Source organism: Amphiprion ocellaris, chromosome 13, assembly GCF_022539595.1.
Source record: "Amphiprion ocellaris isolate individual 3 ecotype Okinawa chromosome 13, ASM2253959v1, whole genome shotgun sequence".
NCBI lineage: Eukaryota > Metazoa > Chordata > Actinopteri > Pomacentridae > Amphiprion > Amphiprion ocellaris.
Window position 1 is genome coordinate 30,419,067 of NC_072778.1, and position 17,845 is coordinate 30,436,911.

Sequence of the window (17,845 nt, forward strand, 5' to 3'; positions counted from 1 at the left end):
CTTGCTGTAATGTGATAAAGAACATTTACTGCAAATGTAAAAATAAACTACAATTTTGCTGGTCATAGTTGCTCATGAAGGAAATGACTTTCTGTATCCAGTTAGTGCAGTCGATTAACTGCAGTGATCACATTCACCCTTTCCCTGAATTACTACAGTCAGTATAAATACACACTTTATGAGATAATAAGCACTTTGGTAGGTTTGACTGCACTCCACTCAGTATTATTTGCAGCTAAGCCATCATCATCGTGGTATTTACTCAGTGCACATCAGCTGTCAGTCCAACCGGTTTGATCCACACACAGTGTTCAGGTAGGCTGGATTTGTGAAATGTCTGTCAGTGATGAGAGAGATGTTTTAAATAAAAAGTATTCAGTGTTGACATAGTTGAATTGTTATGTGTCACACTGTTTGTTTAGTGTCAGCTATTGTGTCTTAACGGCACAAGTCTTCTTTTACATGCTTCAAAAGAATTAAATATACAAAGCATCACTTCTGGTTCGCAGAAGTTTTTTTTCCAGCGAAGCTACAGCAGACACATAATGTTCAGAACAGCCGGTGAGTAACACTTTCATGAACTGGCAGGAAGTTGAATCACTGCTGTATTTTAAACACAGAGCAGTAAATATGACATTTAGCCTTGAGAAATGTCACCGATTCTTTTATTTTTTTATTATTTCTTTGGCAGCCTATTCCTACACGATGAAGGAAATGGAGAAATCAACCTTTCCAAATGTGAGTCACATGCAGGACGATTGCAGATGACTTACAGCATGCTCCACTTATTAGGACTATTAAAGGATTAATAGGTTTGCGTCAAAGCTCAGCTTGACATGCAGTGAACGGTGAACCTATCTCAGTTTGTGAAGGAATCTTTTTATTATTGACAGAACAGTGTTCATCTACCTTTAAATAATAGCATGCATCATATCTGCGCCAACATTTCACTCACAGGTTGCTCCATGAATTGTATTCTGTACTATATACTGTAAAGTTGCACTTACTTTTCAGGTAGTTATTTGCATTTCGTCTTTGCATTTGGTTTACTTTAAAGCAAGAAATAGCACACTTTCCCACCCAAAGCTAAAAATTTAATTGAGCAGTATGTCTTTAAGGAGACAGATAACAAATTAAAGGAGAAACACAACATGTCCCAGTTAAACAGTCAACACTCGATTGTACTCTGTGGCATGTATGAAATCCTCAGTAGGTCTAGCTGATTCTGATTTTATATAAAAATGGTAAGAAGAAAAGATATGAGACTTTGAAAGAGGGTTCATTTTTGGGGCACAGATGGCAGGAGCTTCAGTCACAAAGATCACTTAACTCCTTAGTGTTTCCATAGGAATGGTGACTAAAATGACATCTGCATTTAGATCTATGACAAGCAATCAATAAAAAGATTACTGTGCATTAATGTGATATGCACGGGAAGCTTTTTATTACATATCGCGCTGGTTGACGAGCAAACTTAACCTACTGTTCCTCAGGATAATGTCACCGCAGGGCGCGATGAAGGTACCTTAACAATCAAGCGATTTCAACCCAAATGAACACATATGGGAGATTTCTGGACCATTGTCACTGACTGTGCTCTCTACCCCCATCATCAAAACACGAACTGAGGGAATATCTTTTGGAAGAATGGTGTCCAGCAGACTTCCAGAGACTTGAAGAATAAATAGTCAATATTTGAGATTTCTAGGTTGTTTGTCCTTAGCTGAGTCATGCAACTTTGTGAAATAGTGGATCAGTTACCAACTTTTATTAGAAAAAAAAAGATTGCTATACAGTTAACAGGCTTTAGTGGAAGAGTTCCAGTTGTAAGTACACTGATCAGGCATAACATTATGACCACCTGCCTAATATTGTTAGGCCCCCTTATGCCATCAAAAATGGTCTGAACCACTGGGCATGGACAAGAGGGCCTCTCAGAATGTCCTATGGGGTCTGGACCAGAGCACCTCCCAGGATGTCCTATAGGGTCTGGACCAGAGGACCTCTCAGGTTGTCCTATGGGGTCTGGACCAGGATGTTGGCAGTGGATCCTTTAGGTACTCTGGGTTGTACTGTGGGACGTCTGGGAAACAAACTTGTTCCATTGTATCCATCTGATGCTTGATCGAATGGGGTCCAGGAAGTTTGGAGGTCAAATCAACATCTTGGGCGACTGTCATGTTCCTTATGATGTTCCTGATTGTTAGATGTTTTTGCGATGTGGTGGAGTGCATTTTCATGCAGGGGTAGCCCAGTGACATTGGGATTGTTATTTGCACGAAGGAGTGCGCTTGTTCTGGGACAGCATGTATTTGGTTGTCTAAGTCTCGTCAACACAGATGCCATAATCCAAGGTTTTCCAGCAGAACACCACATAGTACCAATATTATCAATGTTTTTCATTTCACCCGTCAGTGGTCATAATGTTGTGGCTGATCAGTGTAGAATCTCCTCGTAAAAGCACTCATTAGTGGCGGTCAATAGTCAATAGTGACACAACCCAAGAAAAACACAAAGAGCGATGTAAAAGAGAGAGGTAATGTAATTTCTTCTCTTACAATATCTCCATATGGCACCTGTAGTTGAAGTTAAAGCCAGAACATTGATTTTTTTTTTTTCACAGTTGAAAAGTCAAAAAGAGCTGTAAAATGTAGAGCGATGCAAGTATGAATATAAATGGGCTTCTATTGGTTTCTACTACTTTGGTTTGTCAATGTTGGGTCTTGTACTTTAGGTGCGTTCAATAGATAAATTCCAACACTCAAAATCCCTTTCAAATTAGTTATACTGATGATGGTGCTAGTAAATAATGCCACTTAAAATGTACCAAATCAAGGGATTTTTTTCTGCACAGTGGAATTTTTGTGGTGGTAAGAACTGAGGATTTTAAAAAACTAACTCTTAAGCAAATTTGTTAATACTGGTTTCATTCCCCTACTCAAAGATATTAGACAATATTTGGGAAAAAATGGTTAAAAAAAAAAAAAAAAGATTTATCAATTACAGTGACAGATTCATTGCTTTTACTGCATAGATGTTGATCTTAACATTGTATATAGTTACGCCCCAAGAGCTCATTCTGACTCAGGAAAAACCCTGAAAGCCAAGATGTGTTTATTTCACTACAGTAAAGGTAGGAGATTTTTTTTTCTATTTTTTTATTTTTTTTTCTCATAAGCTCAGTGTGACAAGGAATGTGAAATAGTTTTTACAGAAATTTACAGTGATTAATCAAAGATCATATATTCACAGCAAAACATAATATTGACATGTTAAAAAAAACAAACTGCTATGTATTCAATTATTAAGTAAAATCTCTGCAAATCAACCAGTGCCTCGTCTACACACTTGGACAATAGTGCACATCTTTTTCCTCTTCACACCAGTGAATCATTTCAGTTTTCTAAGAGCTGATAAACAAAAATGAATTGAACATCCACACAGTGCAGTGAACCAGTAAACTACTTTTGATTTAAATTATTTAAATGATCAGTATGAAAAACGATCAGGATATAAAAATGATGTGTACAGTGGATTCCTTGATAGAGCAGCATCGGATAAATCATAGTTTACATTAGAGTCGTGTTTGCTTGTTTGGCTATCCTGATCTTCTCAATCCAGACACTCCAAAAATATTGCTTTCATTATGTGCAGTTTACAGTTGCAGATATATGAATGTTTTCAGCTCAGATCAACTGGTTTGGATTTAATAGCAGATAAAATGCATATTTAATATACTCAGAAATGATTTGTCTCCCGAACAAATGCCGAAAAAACTGGCAATGTCTCATTTTGTAGCTGAGTAACTTCTGTTTAGATGAAGGCTATCTCCTGTTTTGTATTTTCTGCAATGATTTCACTGTATTTTAGAGAAAATATTCACATTAACAACCTAGTATTTTTCTAAAGCTCAGTTTTTCTTGGATCTCTCACATAATATTAGATAAGTCACCGCAAAAGCTTTCATGCTCCAGCTGCTTGCTTTTGATTTTCCAGGCTGTTACTGTACTGACTGGTTGACACATTAAATCAAAGCTGGATTTCTCATACTTGTTGATCAATTAAAATATAAGAAAACACCAGTTTGAGTGATATGTATTTTTCATTTGATGGGCCCTGTGTTGGCAATATTACACTGCACCATATGACGCCTCCACATACAAGAAAACAGATTTATGACTGAGGCCTGAGGTCACTGCAGTGAGCACAGCTTTCTCATCAGAGTACATGCACTGATGACATATTGTAAAACGCATGCCTCTGTTTGCTGCTGGCTGACGTGCAGTTTATCAGCGCTCACTGCCAAACAAGCAGCAAAACTGACATACAAGTATGACAGAGATGGTATTTTGTAACTTGTAACAACAATCCACAACCTCAAACAAGTCAGGAAACGGTCTTGGGTCCTGTCTTTGCACCGAATGTAAAACCAGAGGCTGTAACCTTCATCAACATGTCTGGAAATAGAAATCAGTTCCTCTTTTGTCATCATTCATCAAACTAAAATCAAAGGGCAACAAAAGTGAGAAATGTAGGGCAAAGAATCTGCAGTTTTGTGCTTTTTTGGGTTTTTCTAGAGCCTGAATGATACCTGATTTTAAGGGCCGATGCTGATACCAATTTTAGGAAATAATGTTCTGGTAATGATGTATCGGCTGATATTCTTTAAATATATGTTAGGGTTATAGCAAGGGCTGGGAGGGACTTTAACGTGTTAATTATAATTAACTAATTACAAAAAACATAATGTGCTAAAAAAAATAACACATTTAATCGCACCTTTCTCAGTTTCCTCATTTCTGGCACACAGGTAACGCTGATGAACACTCCAGCCCTGTAGGTGGCGGTAATGAACCTAAAGTCTGTTTGGGGGCAGGACACACTGAGTGAATCGGCGCAGAAACGTCAGACCAACGTGGCAAACTTTCTCTTCACGAAAACCGTTTAGCAAAAAGTATTTCTGAAAGCATTTGAGGCGAGAAATAAGCTGCTGAATCTGTCCTCGTTTTAGTTCAATGACGGCTAGTTTAGATGTTTAACAAAACTTTCATGATGCGTTGGACCTCCACTCCCCGTGCTGCATTTGCATAAATGAAACTACTTTATGCAAATGAGCTCCGGGGGCGACGCACCATACCTTAGCTACGACAGTCCTGGTACCGGCAAACAGTGTAGCTATCCCACAATAGACCAGTTTTCAAGACATTAAAAGTGCTTAGAAAAAGTTTTAAGAGTTGAATATAATCGATATAATTCCACTTTGAATTTGCAGTAATCTGTGAATGTAGTAGACAGATGAAAAATGTAGATAAATATAAATGAAACATAAACATTTTTGTTGTTTAAGTTCACTTATTTCATCGTTTCAGTCGGCAACCAAAATTATTTGAACTGAAAAACTTTACTTAATGTGTCAAATATTGCTATTTGACAAAAATGCGATTAATGCAATGAATCAATTACAAAGCTTCTAATTAATACATTTTTTTATCACGTCCCACCACTAGTTATAACAAATTAATATGATAGTTCATTTTCCAGCAAACAATCTAGCAGTTTCCCATAAAAACACTTCTTCACTCCGCACTACCGTCAGTTCAGCTCTGCTACATGTGCTACACAAAGTGCTGAGAGGATTGTAAACAATGGAGGCGGAGCGCACTCTGCTGGACAAACTGTGAATAACTATTCCACCATTTTCTGCACTTTGTACCGCAAAGAAAAGTTTCAAACAACGCAACACACAGATAGTGATATACCTGTGATAGGCCAGTATCGAGATATCGGTCAAGCTCTAGTTAGTCGTCTAGCCCTGCAAAAAGACATGCAAGGAAAACTCCAACCCTGTCTCAGGGCTGCATTTGGTCCCCAGGTACTGCTTTGTCTGTTGCTGCTAAATAGTTAAAAAACTAACAAACAAAGAAATATTCCTCCTGGGATTTTAAAGCACACCTTGACCAGTTTCACGATAACAGTGACTGTCTAATTCCATCAGTGAGTAAAATAAACATCATCCATCTTTAACTTCAGATCAACTTGGCAACGTATTGGTTCCATCACCTGGACACTGTGCATTGAAAATAAGCACTTACTGAACAATGTGTAAAATGTATGTAATTAATCAGTTACAATGCACAAGATGGTCGGCTAATTTAGCAAATGAAGGCACTGAAAAAAATGAGTGTTTGATAAAAATCTCACTACACTAGTAGTGAAGAGAAACACGACACATTCCCGCAGCATCACAGTCTCATTACAGAAAATGAAGAGCATCTAAGTACATTTCCGTTTCATGAGGCAAAAAGCTGGTGAGCTTTAAACACGACGAGGGTGCCACAAACGTCTGCTTTGGTGCTGGACACTATCTGTCCTGGTTGTCCGATCTGAGTCCACAGTCCGAGGCGTCCTCGGAGGGAGTGTCTAGGACGGGATTGACAAACCCTTCAAACTCAGCGTCTGCATTGTCCTCTGGGTGGGTACTCACAAAATCGTTCTCCCACTCCAGCGCGTTGGAGTCCTCGGAGGCCGAGGTCGGCCCGCTGTTCATCTGCTTGCCGCCGGGCCTCAGGGCTGCACGCAAGATGTCCTCCTCCGTCCGAGACCTCTCCCAGACTGGAAGTGCACGATTGATTCCTGCAACGCAAGGACACGAGTGTTCATTCTGACAGCAGAAGTGATAACAAAGTCAGAGGAGTCAGAAACTGCTGCAGGCACTAATCTGGTGGCTCATGGGGCCACAGCTCTGAAGCCTGCTCTGACACATGACTCTGAACAGGTTTCAATACTCAAAGTACCACATTTTACTGCATGTGTGTGTGTCAGAGCACCAAACTTTAATATTAGATGAACAGGATCATTTATACTCATGAAGATACACAGTATATATATCAGTCTTGGATTATGGTGACATCTTATGCATCCATCAGCAGCTATTCTCAAGCCCTTAGATGCAGTTCATCATTCTGCACTAGGATTTATTACTGGTGATAATTCTAATATTCATTACTGTGAACTGTATAATAAAGTTGGATGACCCTCAGTCCCTGTAAGATGTGACAGACATTGAGTTTTATTTATTTATGAGGCTTTTACTGTTTTTATTGTCACCTCATATTACCTCAATGCTAACTTTTAATGTGGGCTCTTACAATACACACTGAAATGACTGGATTGCATGGCGAGTAGTATTTTTATTGAGTTTAGAAAATCCTATTTTTGTGCACCTGCAACATGGAATAACTTGCAGTACAATGTAAATCTTGACTCATGTTTAAACCTTTGAGCAGTTCAGATTTTTAATTCCATCCTATTTAACTTTCTGTTGTCTGTCTGTTAGCAACATTACTCAAAAACAGACTAACAGATTTGGATGAAATTTTCAGGGAAGGTCAGAAATGACACAAGGACCAACTGATTAGATTTTGACAGTGATGCAGCTTATAGTCTGGATCCATGGATTTGTTAAAGATTTCTGTATCATTGCAAGATAGCGGCACAGCGTCACTGTAACTATGACAAGTCAGTACTACATCAGCTGCCTGTTGATGATCACATGATTGCGATCCTACGACAAATCCACTGCTGCGAATTTAATTCCATTCAATTCAACTCAATTTCATTTATATAGTGCCAATTACAGGTCACATTGTCTCAAGACACTTTACAGAACCCACATACCTGAACCCCCAGAGCAGCCCTAAAGAGACAGTGGCAAGAAAAACACCCTTTTAACAGGGAAGAAACCTTGAGCAGAACCCAGCTCTTTATGTGGGGGAACCCATCTGCCTGCTGGCCGGTGGGTTGAGAAGGACAGAAGAGGTAGAGAGACAGAGAGGTAGAGGGGTGGAGAAGGGGAGGGATGGGAGAAGAGGGAGGTGGGGAACAAGGAACATATAACACACAGTTGGATACATGTATGATAAGCTAGATGATACGTACAAAGTACAAGCTAATGTTGAAAAAAAAATTACAGAACCTAAAAATAACGTCTGTAGGAATTTATCGGGACTTATCTGTCTGAAATCATACAAGGAACAATTGATTAAATTGTGGGGGTGTTTCTGAGTCTCATCAATTCCTGCCACCCACTACATATTTAGGTCACGCGATTTGGTATCCATACACAATGTACACATGCATAACACTTGCATGTAGTCACCGCAAGGTAGTTTTTTGTTAAAGATTTCATCCGTCGGAAATGATACGACTGAACAGTACTGGAGGAGTACTGCGCTCTCTGAATGCTTTTCTTGTTATCTAAGTTTATTTGAGTGCCGACATTTTGTATCCTCTAACTCGGCTACATTGTAAATGAGGCTTTCATACCTTAATACAATCAGAGTATAAATAAAGGTTGAATGAATAAATGGCTGCATATAAATACAATGCAGCTTCTCTTTAAGTAGTACTTTGTATATTCTGTAATCAAATAAATATGCTTATATTTTGAACTAATAAAAAAAATTGCACTCAACTCTGAGCTGAACTCCATCTATTGGGTAATTTTGAGAAATGCTAAAAGGTGGGCTGAGAAGAGGGGTGGATGTGGATATATGAGGTGGAAGTAGTAAAATATAAAGCGTGAAGCCAGAATTCATGGAGCTGAGGCAACGCAGGCGCAAGAGAGGATGGAGACAGTTTCTGAGCTGAAACGTAACATTACTTAGAAAAAGGTTAGAATGAGAGTCTGAAGGTATAAAATGTAGTCTGTTGGTGCTTCTATAGGCGGTCAGAGAAGCACTAGTCCGAACAGCTGCACCAAAACTGAAAAACATGAAGTCGAGGATTAGCAAAAAAAGAGTGTAACCTCCTGAATGATGACTCACAATCAGGACATATTTCAAAAAGATTTTTGATGATTTAAAACAGTGATTGAACATTACGCCATTTTAACCCATGAAATGCAGATTTATTGATATGTTTTTACAAATGTTAACACCAGCACTGATGTGTTTAATCATCAAAAATATGCTTACTTGTGCAGCGCCTCTTTAATTAAAAAAAAAAATTTCATTATCAATTAAATATTTCTTAAGCAACCATGTAAAGATTCCAGCATGAGACTGATGTTTTCTGAACATCTTTGGTTGGGACTGTTGGATATTTTTACTCATGTTTTATATATCAAATGTCAAATGAATAAACTGGATAAATAAAATTGAACTGCAGCTTCTGAACAAATGCAAATATACAGGTTGTGATGTGTACAAGTAGCTTGCATGCTCTGTGTTCTCTCCAGATGCAATGTCACTTGTAATTGAATTAGTCTCCCCTGCAGAATAACCCCACCCCTGGAGCTGAAGCAGAGGAAGCACCGCCTCCATGCGGTCAAGCTTGTAAAGCTCAGACAGTGTTCCATTGATTTTTGATGATCAGTAATTGGTGACTGATCAAACATTATCTCGGCTTTTGTACTGCTTCACAGGAAAATCCGCAGCTTAGTCAGAGCAAGCTCTTCATTCTTAGTTAAGGAGTAAACTCTTACCTTCCTCATCCTCCCACTCCAGATCCAGCGATGTCCCGTCATCATTGGTGGAGCGAGTCTTGGTGGTGAAATCCCAGCTGCACTCCGTGTTGGGAGTCACCACGTTTGTGTCTGAGGGAAGTCCTGGAAACAAAAACACAATCATTACCACAGGAAATCTTTAAAAAGCCATTTGCTTTTACCACCATGAAGAGTAGTTGAACAGTTTTTAAGGTTTCTAAAGAGGCATATAAGTAGAAGATTTGAGGCAAACATGAGTTAAAATATGAGATGTACAGACATGTAGCAGGTAGGAGTTAATAAGTTAAACTTCATCCTACAGACGTTATTTTTAGGTTCTGTATTTTGTTTGTTTATTACTCATTTGTGTGTTTTATTTTCTTGTTTTTTGCCTTTATGATATTATGGCATGTCTGACATTTTTTTTAAAAGCAACTCTTCTTCTTCTCTTGTAAATTCCCACTTTAAAAACGTCAATATTGGCACAAATGTTGAGTAGATAATATGAGTGGTGATATAATTAAGCCCAGAAGATTCACTCACTGTTGCTCCTGAACGCCTCGGACTGCGCTTTAACATTCTGGAGGTAGACGTCAAAATCCTCCCCGGAGGTTTGTCTGAAACAAGGCATGATAAGAATGTTAACACATGGCAACAGATATATTGAAAAACAAACTACAAACTTTGTCTATTTGTGGCCACCATGGACTCTTACAATGTAACATCATTCACAGGGTACAACGGACCAAGGCAAGATTATCTAAAGTGTATGAAGAGGTGGAACCTAACTGTATAAGATGTAACCAGTCTTCTGATGTTTCCCATCACTCGTGGACTATTGGACAAATATTTCCGACACAGTATCAGGAACAGCTGGCACACGGATTGAACCTCGCTCTCTAACTGCACTGTTTGGGATCTCCCCTCCCACATTGCAATTGACTAAAACAAAAAAAGATGTAATTGCCTTTACCACTCTGCTGGCTAGACGTTTAATGTTGCTACGATGGAAGTCCTCTGCACCCCCCTCCAATGCGCTCTGGATACAGGCCATTTTAAGTTGTATAAAATTGGAAAAGGCTCGACATACATTTCTTGTAATGTGGGCTCCATTCTTCTCTTGCATCAAACGACTCCATTTCCCTGCAGTTCCAGAGTGACATTAGGCTTTCACATGTCTGGTTTTCTAAATTTGTGTGTATTCTTTTGTATATATGCACTTATGGTGAGTGATTTGATCTATAGGACCACTGCTATACAGCTGGATGGTGTACTGTAAGGGACAATATTGTTGATCTGGTTGATATGGAAACTACCCTTCTTTCTCTTTCGACTTGTTTTTATATTTTTGTTGCATATGTACAGTCAAACACAAAATTATTCATACCCCTAGCAAATTTTGACTTAGTTACTTGTAAATGTAAATAAAAGCTGAGAAATAATTTTTTCCACAATGATGCCTCTTGTACATCATCTTATTATCTTTTGAGAAACAACTGTGCCATTTCCAATCAAAGAAAAAAGTTGCTGGATGAATAAAAGTAACTTTAAGTCAAAATTTGCTAGGTGTATGAATAATTTCAGGCTTGACTGTATGTAGGTTTAGGAATGCACAGACACTGAACGGATATAGGTGTGAGTCCCTCTGTCTGTATTATTTTCATTAATGTTTCTGCCAAATAACTTGCTCGTGCAATAATTTTGTAACTGCTGGCTTATCTGAAAACCCAATAAACAAAGTGTTAAAAAAAAAGAAAAAAAACTACTAAAATCTTGCTAAATAAAACCTGACTTTTACTTCAGCTTGTTTCAGAGACGTGAAAGCTGATACTGCGCTCGGCTCTGCAGGCTCCTTTTATTATCAGTGCAAATTCGTTAAGCATTGAATTGAGAGACTGGATACCTTGTAGTGCTTTAATATGTGTTCTGCAGCCTACACACTGCAGCAACAAACTGAGTGCTCACATCATTAAATCAATACCTCCGCTGAGAGCTTAAAAAACGACTTTGAGACTCTTTTCCAGCCACATCACACATCTGATTCACACAAATGACTAAACAGCTGATTTGCCCGTTACTGGAATTTCTGATGCATCACTCCTATCTACTTTATTCTACCTACTAAAACCTACGCAGAACCTCATGACCTCGGCTCAACAACCGTCCTGTTGTCCGCTGAACTCGAATAACTCACTTTTTTTGCTGGCTTTCACCGCCGGAGCCATCTGCTCTCCCCCGTGTCCTCTGGGCAGGCAGCTGCTGACAAAAACACCGCAGACCAACGTAAAATACCACCGAAATATCTTCTTGGAAGACACCCCCCCCCCCCCCCCCCCCCCATTTCAACTATTTTTGGGGCTACTGAGGAAACATGTGAGCAGATATTTCTAACACAAAACAGAAGCAGTGGAATGTGGCATGAGAAGTGACGTAGAAATCTCAGTCCCGGCAGTCGGACATGTTTTTCCGCTCGTGTCTCATTTTTATCAAATCAGAGGCCTTTACTCAAAACAGTCAGAAAATATGAAAACTCACTAAAATTGATGACTGTGGGGACTGATGTGACTGTAAAAGTCAGGCTTGAACAGGCTTTTTTCCTCATTTCACTGCTTGTACTTAGGAATAAGGCCCTCCTAACCATAAAGCTACAAAAATATTGCTACTTAGCATTAATAAATAGCAGCAACAATGCTACCAAGCACTCTGTCAGGTCACTAAAGCACTGAGAGATAGTATAATTCCCTGACTGGACAACAAAGACAAGTTAATGAGGACAAAAATAAGGCTGAACATAGAAAAACATCACTCTGTTTACAACACAGAAGGCCGAGGACTGGAACTGCTGGGAAGCCTCTGCACACGGCTGCGAGGTTAGAGGAGAAGCAGTAAAAGGTAAACTGGGAGAAGGGAGCGCTCAGTGCCGCCTCACCTCCTTCAGTTTTCGCTCACGTGCCAGCCTGGCGGCCTCACGCTGGGCGGCATTTCTAGCCTCCTCTTCTAGCCTTAACTTCTCCTCTTGTGCCTCTAACTGAGCAGAAATAACCAAAATGAAACAAACACAAAACACAGAACAGAAAAAATTACAAAAACAGAAAAAACAATGCAAATGCAAATTAAAAAATAAGCCAGAAAACAGAGTCTAAACAACAGAAAATGAAATAATGAGGGGCTGTTAATCTAACAAAGACAGATGCTTTACTGAACTTGTCTTACCTCGGCTTGTAGCTTTTGGTCTATGAGGATCTGTTTGTCTGAGATGGCAGCGTAGCGATGTTCTCTGAGGTGCTTGATCTCATCTTCACTGATGGGCCTAATGGAATAAACATATTTTAAGGCGAGCTGTTCTTTAGAGTATACTCCTGATTATTATTATTATTATTTCCTCAATTGGGCCTCTTACCTCGGGCAGGGCTGTGGGCTCTCAGCCTGCAATGCAACAAACACCAGACAGTATTGAATTCCAGCGTGAAATGCATCTACCCTGCCGCGCTGTTTGACTCAAGCACTACTACTCTGGGACGATGCGGAAAATAATCGAGTTAGTCTCTGGAAAGAAAAATGGAGGACTGCCGCATCACAGTAATAGCTGCTTTGTAGGTTCAGCCCATCCTTTGAGGACGACTATCAGGGGAAAGTCTGATTGCAGTCAGACAGTAAAAACTATCCCAGGAGTACCAGCTTAATCCAGCGTTTAATTAGACTCCAGTAAAAAGAAAACACATCTGACAATAAACACACACGAGTCTCATCTTCTTTAAGTACAACAATACAAATAACACTTACCTCATCACTTTCTACCAGATTTTCAAACTGCAAAAATAAAAGATACAATCAGACATGCAGCATTATACTGAAGAGTCACCATTAAAGACAGGAAATGAATAATGCACGACTCTTACCTCGATGGTGTAATGCTCCCCTGTGGTGCTGCTGCGGAAGTACTTAGACCTGCAAAAATAAATAAGGTAATGTGAATATATAATAATCAGTAATCTATCACGGTGCTTTATATTTCAGACTCACAGCTGAAAACATAAATGAAAAGGACTTAAATATGGATTTTTAAATGCTGTGTTTGACAAGAGGGAGTTGTACAATGTTTACGTTATACATTACTTACAATAAAGAGGAGCTTACGACAAGAGGAGAATATTTAGATGAAGAAGATAATTGGTTGTTTTCTCTATAAAATGTCAAAGAATGGTGAAAAATATCAATCAGTGTTTGTCCACAAACCAAAGATATTTAGTTTACTGTCATACAGGAGGAAAGAAACCAGTAAATACCCAAGTTAAGAAGAGGAAATCAGAGAATTCTTACTATTTTTCTGTGTAAAACTAGTGTCCACAGTAAGAGTGCCTGTAACACCCTTAGCTAACATTATGTTGATTGATTTGTTGATTGATATTTTAAACTTCTACATGAAATCAATGAGGGCAAATCACGGTGCAGTGCTTGATTAAGTTTCTCATGCTAACAGTTAGAATTATACAACCTAAAACATTGGTGTCAAACATGTGGCAAGGGTCCAATCCGGCCCATGGGACGACTTTGTAAAGTGTAAAAATTACATAGAAGACATTAACTGCAAATTTTAAATTTGTAAAACTGTAAATTTAAAATAATTTCTAGACCATGACAAGTTGTTTTGATCATAAAATACTAGATTGTTCAGTGTTGTTTTGTGCCTCGTTTTTGTAATATTTCATCTCGTTTTTGTTGTTTTCTGTCTTATTTTTTGTCTGACTTTTGTCGTTTTGTGTTTCCTTTTTGGCTCGACTGTGTTTTTTGTCTTATTTTGGCCATTTTGTGTTTCTCTTTATTTGCTGTGTTTTGTCTCGTTTTTCTCGTTGTGCCTTTTTTGTCTCACTTGTGTCATTTGTCCATTTTTTTGTCACTTTGTCTCGTTTTTGTAAAATTTAGTCTTGTTTTTGTAGTTTTTTTGTCCTTTTTTTGTTTGACTTTTGTTGTTATATTTTGTTGTTGATCATAAATTAAAATATTATATCATTCAGTTCCAGATACCTGTGAATAAATGTTGTGTTCCTTTGTAGACATTCTGTGATCTGGAAATTTTAATGTGTAAATGATAAACTGAGGCATCATGTTTTTGAAATTGAACATATTTTTCTTAAGAAAATTCAGGTTGTAAAAAGATAATTCCTTAAATGTGAACATTTTCAGAATTGTACTTTTTGCACTAAAACAAAGGAAAAAATTGGAGTTGTTTATAGGTTATCATGCTCTAATTTTACTTGCGCGGCCCAACTGAGATCAAATTGGGCTGAATGTGGCACCAGAATTAAAATGAATTTGACACCCCTGACCTAGAGCAACTTATTTAAAGTTAATAAGTAACGGAGACTTTCTGTCAGTTATGTTCAGATTAGTGTGAAGGTTATTACTCATGAGGAGCGCTTAACAACACTAATTTAAAACTAACAGAAGCAGATATATGATCCTCCCTCGGTTTAAACACAATGGAAACATTGAATAAAATAACACTGTATTTGTTTGTTTAGATAACGATGATGACTGATGGAAAGATGTGAGGATTTCACCACAGAGAAAGTGTAATTCATCAACCCTTACTGCTGACATATAAACTTTATTTTCAGGATAAATACACGCAATAAAGACATAGCAAAAGACTGCCTGAAATGCAGTCTACAAGAAAAGCATTTTATTTACAGGCGACATGTGTTCACACTCAGCAGTCACCAAGGTTAAATGCAATGATGACGAAGGAGAGAAGAGCGAGACAAAGATCAAGAGACGTTTTTGTTGAGCTTCGACGAAAATATTGCTAACAGAGCAGCAGTGAAAATTTTATTTTTTAATCTTTACATTGCTTTATTTAAAACAATGCCTTGTTCAGTTAATTGGGTATTAAAGTGGAGTTTCTTTAAAGCAGTGTACATATTAAACTAGAGAGACACAAGAAGTGAGTGCGCAGTCAAAACTAATTATTGCACAACACAGATTTCTGTAATATCATTCAGGTCTATGGTCTAAACAAAAAAGGTTGGTTTAAGCTGTTCGCCCACAAACGCCCACTCCATCTTCCTAATGCATTATGCTGACCAGAGACACTCCCAAAGTTTACACAACATAAAATACACTAAGTCAGTAATCTGGAAATGTAGTAACACATTGTGCCTGTAATATCATAACTAAACAGTTAATTGAGCAATACACCATAGTTAAGACACACTTCATCTTTAGACTTGTGACTAGAGCTACAAGTTATCAATTAGTCATCAAATACTAAATTAATCACCAACTATTTTCAGAATTTATTAATTAATTTGGGTACTATGTACACGACCGTTCAAAAGTTTGGGGTCACCCAGACAATTTCATGTTTTCCATGAAAACTCACACTTTTATTCATGTTCTAACATAACAGCACAAGGGTTTTCTAATCATCAATGAGCCTTTCAACACCTTTAGCTAACACAATGTAGCATTAGAACACAGGAGTGATGGTTGCTGGAAATGTTCCTCTGTACCCCTACGGAGATATTCCATTAAAAATCAGCTGTTTCCATCTAGAATAGTCATTTACCATATTAACAATGTCTACAATGGATTTCTGATGAATTTAATGTTATCTTCATTGAAAAAAATGTCTTTCTTTCAAAAACAAGGACATTTCTAAGTGACCCTAAAATTTTGAGCAGTAGTGTAAATGAAAAAAAGTCTTTAATTTCTTAAATTTGAATATTTCCTGGTTTCTTTCCTCCTCTGTGACTGTAAACTGAATATCTCTGGGCTGTGGACGTAAGGAAAAGACATTTCAAAACGTCATCTGATGCTTTGGGAAACAAAGATCAACCTGATTTTCATCATTTTTTTTAACAACTAATCAATCAGTCAAGTAAATAATTGAGCAGATTCTTCAACAATGAAAATATACCTTAGTAACAACCCTGCTTGCAAGATGGAAGGAAAGCTCAGGTGTAACTAACAGTAATACTGTAATGGCTCTGTTCCATTTAAGTGGCCCATTAAGTGATGCCAACAGGAGGACCCTGGAACAGGATGCCTTTAATCAAATGAGGCCACAATTAACATTATTGATCGGAGCAGTGATGTTCCTGCTGTGATGTGTCAAATGTCTTATTGGGCTTTTTGCTCGTTAAGTTCTGGATTAACATTGATTCAGGATGTTTGAACCAATGCTCATGCCAACTAACTCAAATCTAATCCACATTTTATTACTCCAGGCAAAGAGGACACTTTAGCAATGAGGTTTCCCTGAGTAATCCATTATAATAAGCACTACCGCAGCAGTATTATAATGAAGTATTGTTGTCAGCTCCAATATGGAGACACATGGCAGTAGGTGAATGAACAGAAGCCTTGTCTTAACAAGGCACAAGATAAAAACATCAATTATTAATACTGAATTTGGTGACAAAAGAAGCTGAAACTAAGGCAAGAAATAGACTATTTATACCCATAAATAGATTTAATTGTCAGAATGTAATGACTGTTTTTAAAGCTGTAGCTCAGAGGGTCTTGTTGCTATAATTTAATAAGCTAAACTCCATGTCCAGGCTGTTGATAATAGGGGTGGGGTCTTGGTTCTTACACTGACTGACTCTAGGTTAGCCCCCCGTACAGGACACACTAACAGGGGCTAACCTGTCCTCCTGTGTCCCCCTGGTATCACAGCACCACCAGTAAAACACAGACGTCCTCACTGCGGTGTCAGATACCGGCTACGCGAACAGTTAGCAGTAATCGGATACGTTGCTTTAGGTGACGCTAGCTACCAGCGGCTAATGCTACATCTCACTTACCCGCCGCCTCTCTGGATCCTGCTGGCTTCTCTCCTGAAGAGACCCACACAGAAAGCCCAGCAGTTACCCATCGCATTGTCAAATACCGCTGTTAGCTGTCTAGCCGGTAAACTCCTGCCAGCTGCTGGTGCTCCAGTGGAGGAAGCTACATCTTCCAGTCAGTCAGTCATGGTCCCGACACTTCCTCATCCTGCTGCTTCTTCCTCTGTGACCACAGCAGAGCAGACAGTAGAGAAAATGGAAACACCGCCACCTGCTGTCCACTTCCTCACCCAACATATACAGTAGTGAACTGAAGTTTGCATACAGTTGTAAAGACCATGTATATCATGGCAGCCTTCAGAGGAAATATAATTAGCTTCACAGCATAATACTGCCACCACCATGCTTGATGATGGTTCCCAATGCAGTCATGACAAAAGTTTACATACACCTGTAAAGACCATGTATACGATGGCAGTCTTGAGAGGAAATGTAATTAGCTCCACAGCATAATACCACCACCACGCTTGATGATGGTTCCCAATGCAGTTAGGACAAAACTTTACATACA

At 38.5% G+C, this 17,845-nt stretch overlaps 1 protein-coding gene across 4 annotated transcripts; it reads right to left on the reverse strand.

Annotated features, from left to right (window-relative positions):
* Positions 1 to 1,081: 1,081 nt before the first annotated feature.
* On the reverse strand, positions 1,082 to 17,490 carry ap1ar (adaptor related protein complex 1 associated regulatory protein). Of its 4 annotated transcripts, none has more exons than XM_023265234.3 (10): positions 17,293 to 17,490; positions 13,384 to 13,432; positions 13,268 to 13,294; positions 12,885 to 12,910; positions 12,698 to 12,794; positions 12,414 to 12,512; positions 11,679 to 11,740; positions 10,028 to 10,101; positions 9,485 to 9,607; positions 1,082 to 6,633 (listed from the first exon to the last, which is right to left on the reverse strand). In XM_023265234.3, the coding sequence occupies exons 1-10, from the start codon at positions 17,361 to 17,363 to the stop codon at positions 6,362 to 6,364; spliced, it is 900 nt and encodes a 299-aa protein (XP_023121002.1). In that variant the 5' UTR covers positions 17,364 to 17,490; the 3' UTR covers positions 1,082 to 6,361. The 4 variants fall into 4 exon arrangements, with proteins under 4 accessions (XP_023121002.1, XP_023121001.1, XP_023121003.1 ...); XM_023265233.3 differs by having other exon boundaries at positions 11,679 to 11,743; XM_023265235.3 differs by lacking the exon at positions 12,414 to 12,512.
* Positions 17,491 to 17,845: the final 355 nt, after the last annotated feature.

Excerpts from the sequence above, each read along its gene's own strand:
- ap1ar (XM_023265233.3), bottom strand. The coding sequence starts at position 17,363 with ATGGGTAACTGCTGGGCTTTCTGTGTGGGTCTCTTCAGGAGAGAAGCC. Across the intron at positions 12,795-12,884 it reads AGCCCACAGCCCTGCCCGAG|GCCCATCAGTGAAGATGAGA; the intron begins GTAAGAGGCCCA and ends TTATTCCATTAG. Across the intron at positions 10,102-11,678 it reads GGTGAAAGCCAGCAAAAAAA|ACAAACCTCCGGGGAGGATT; the intron begins GTGAGTTATTCG and ends GCCTTGTTTCAG.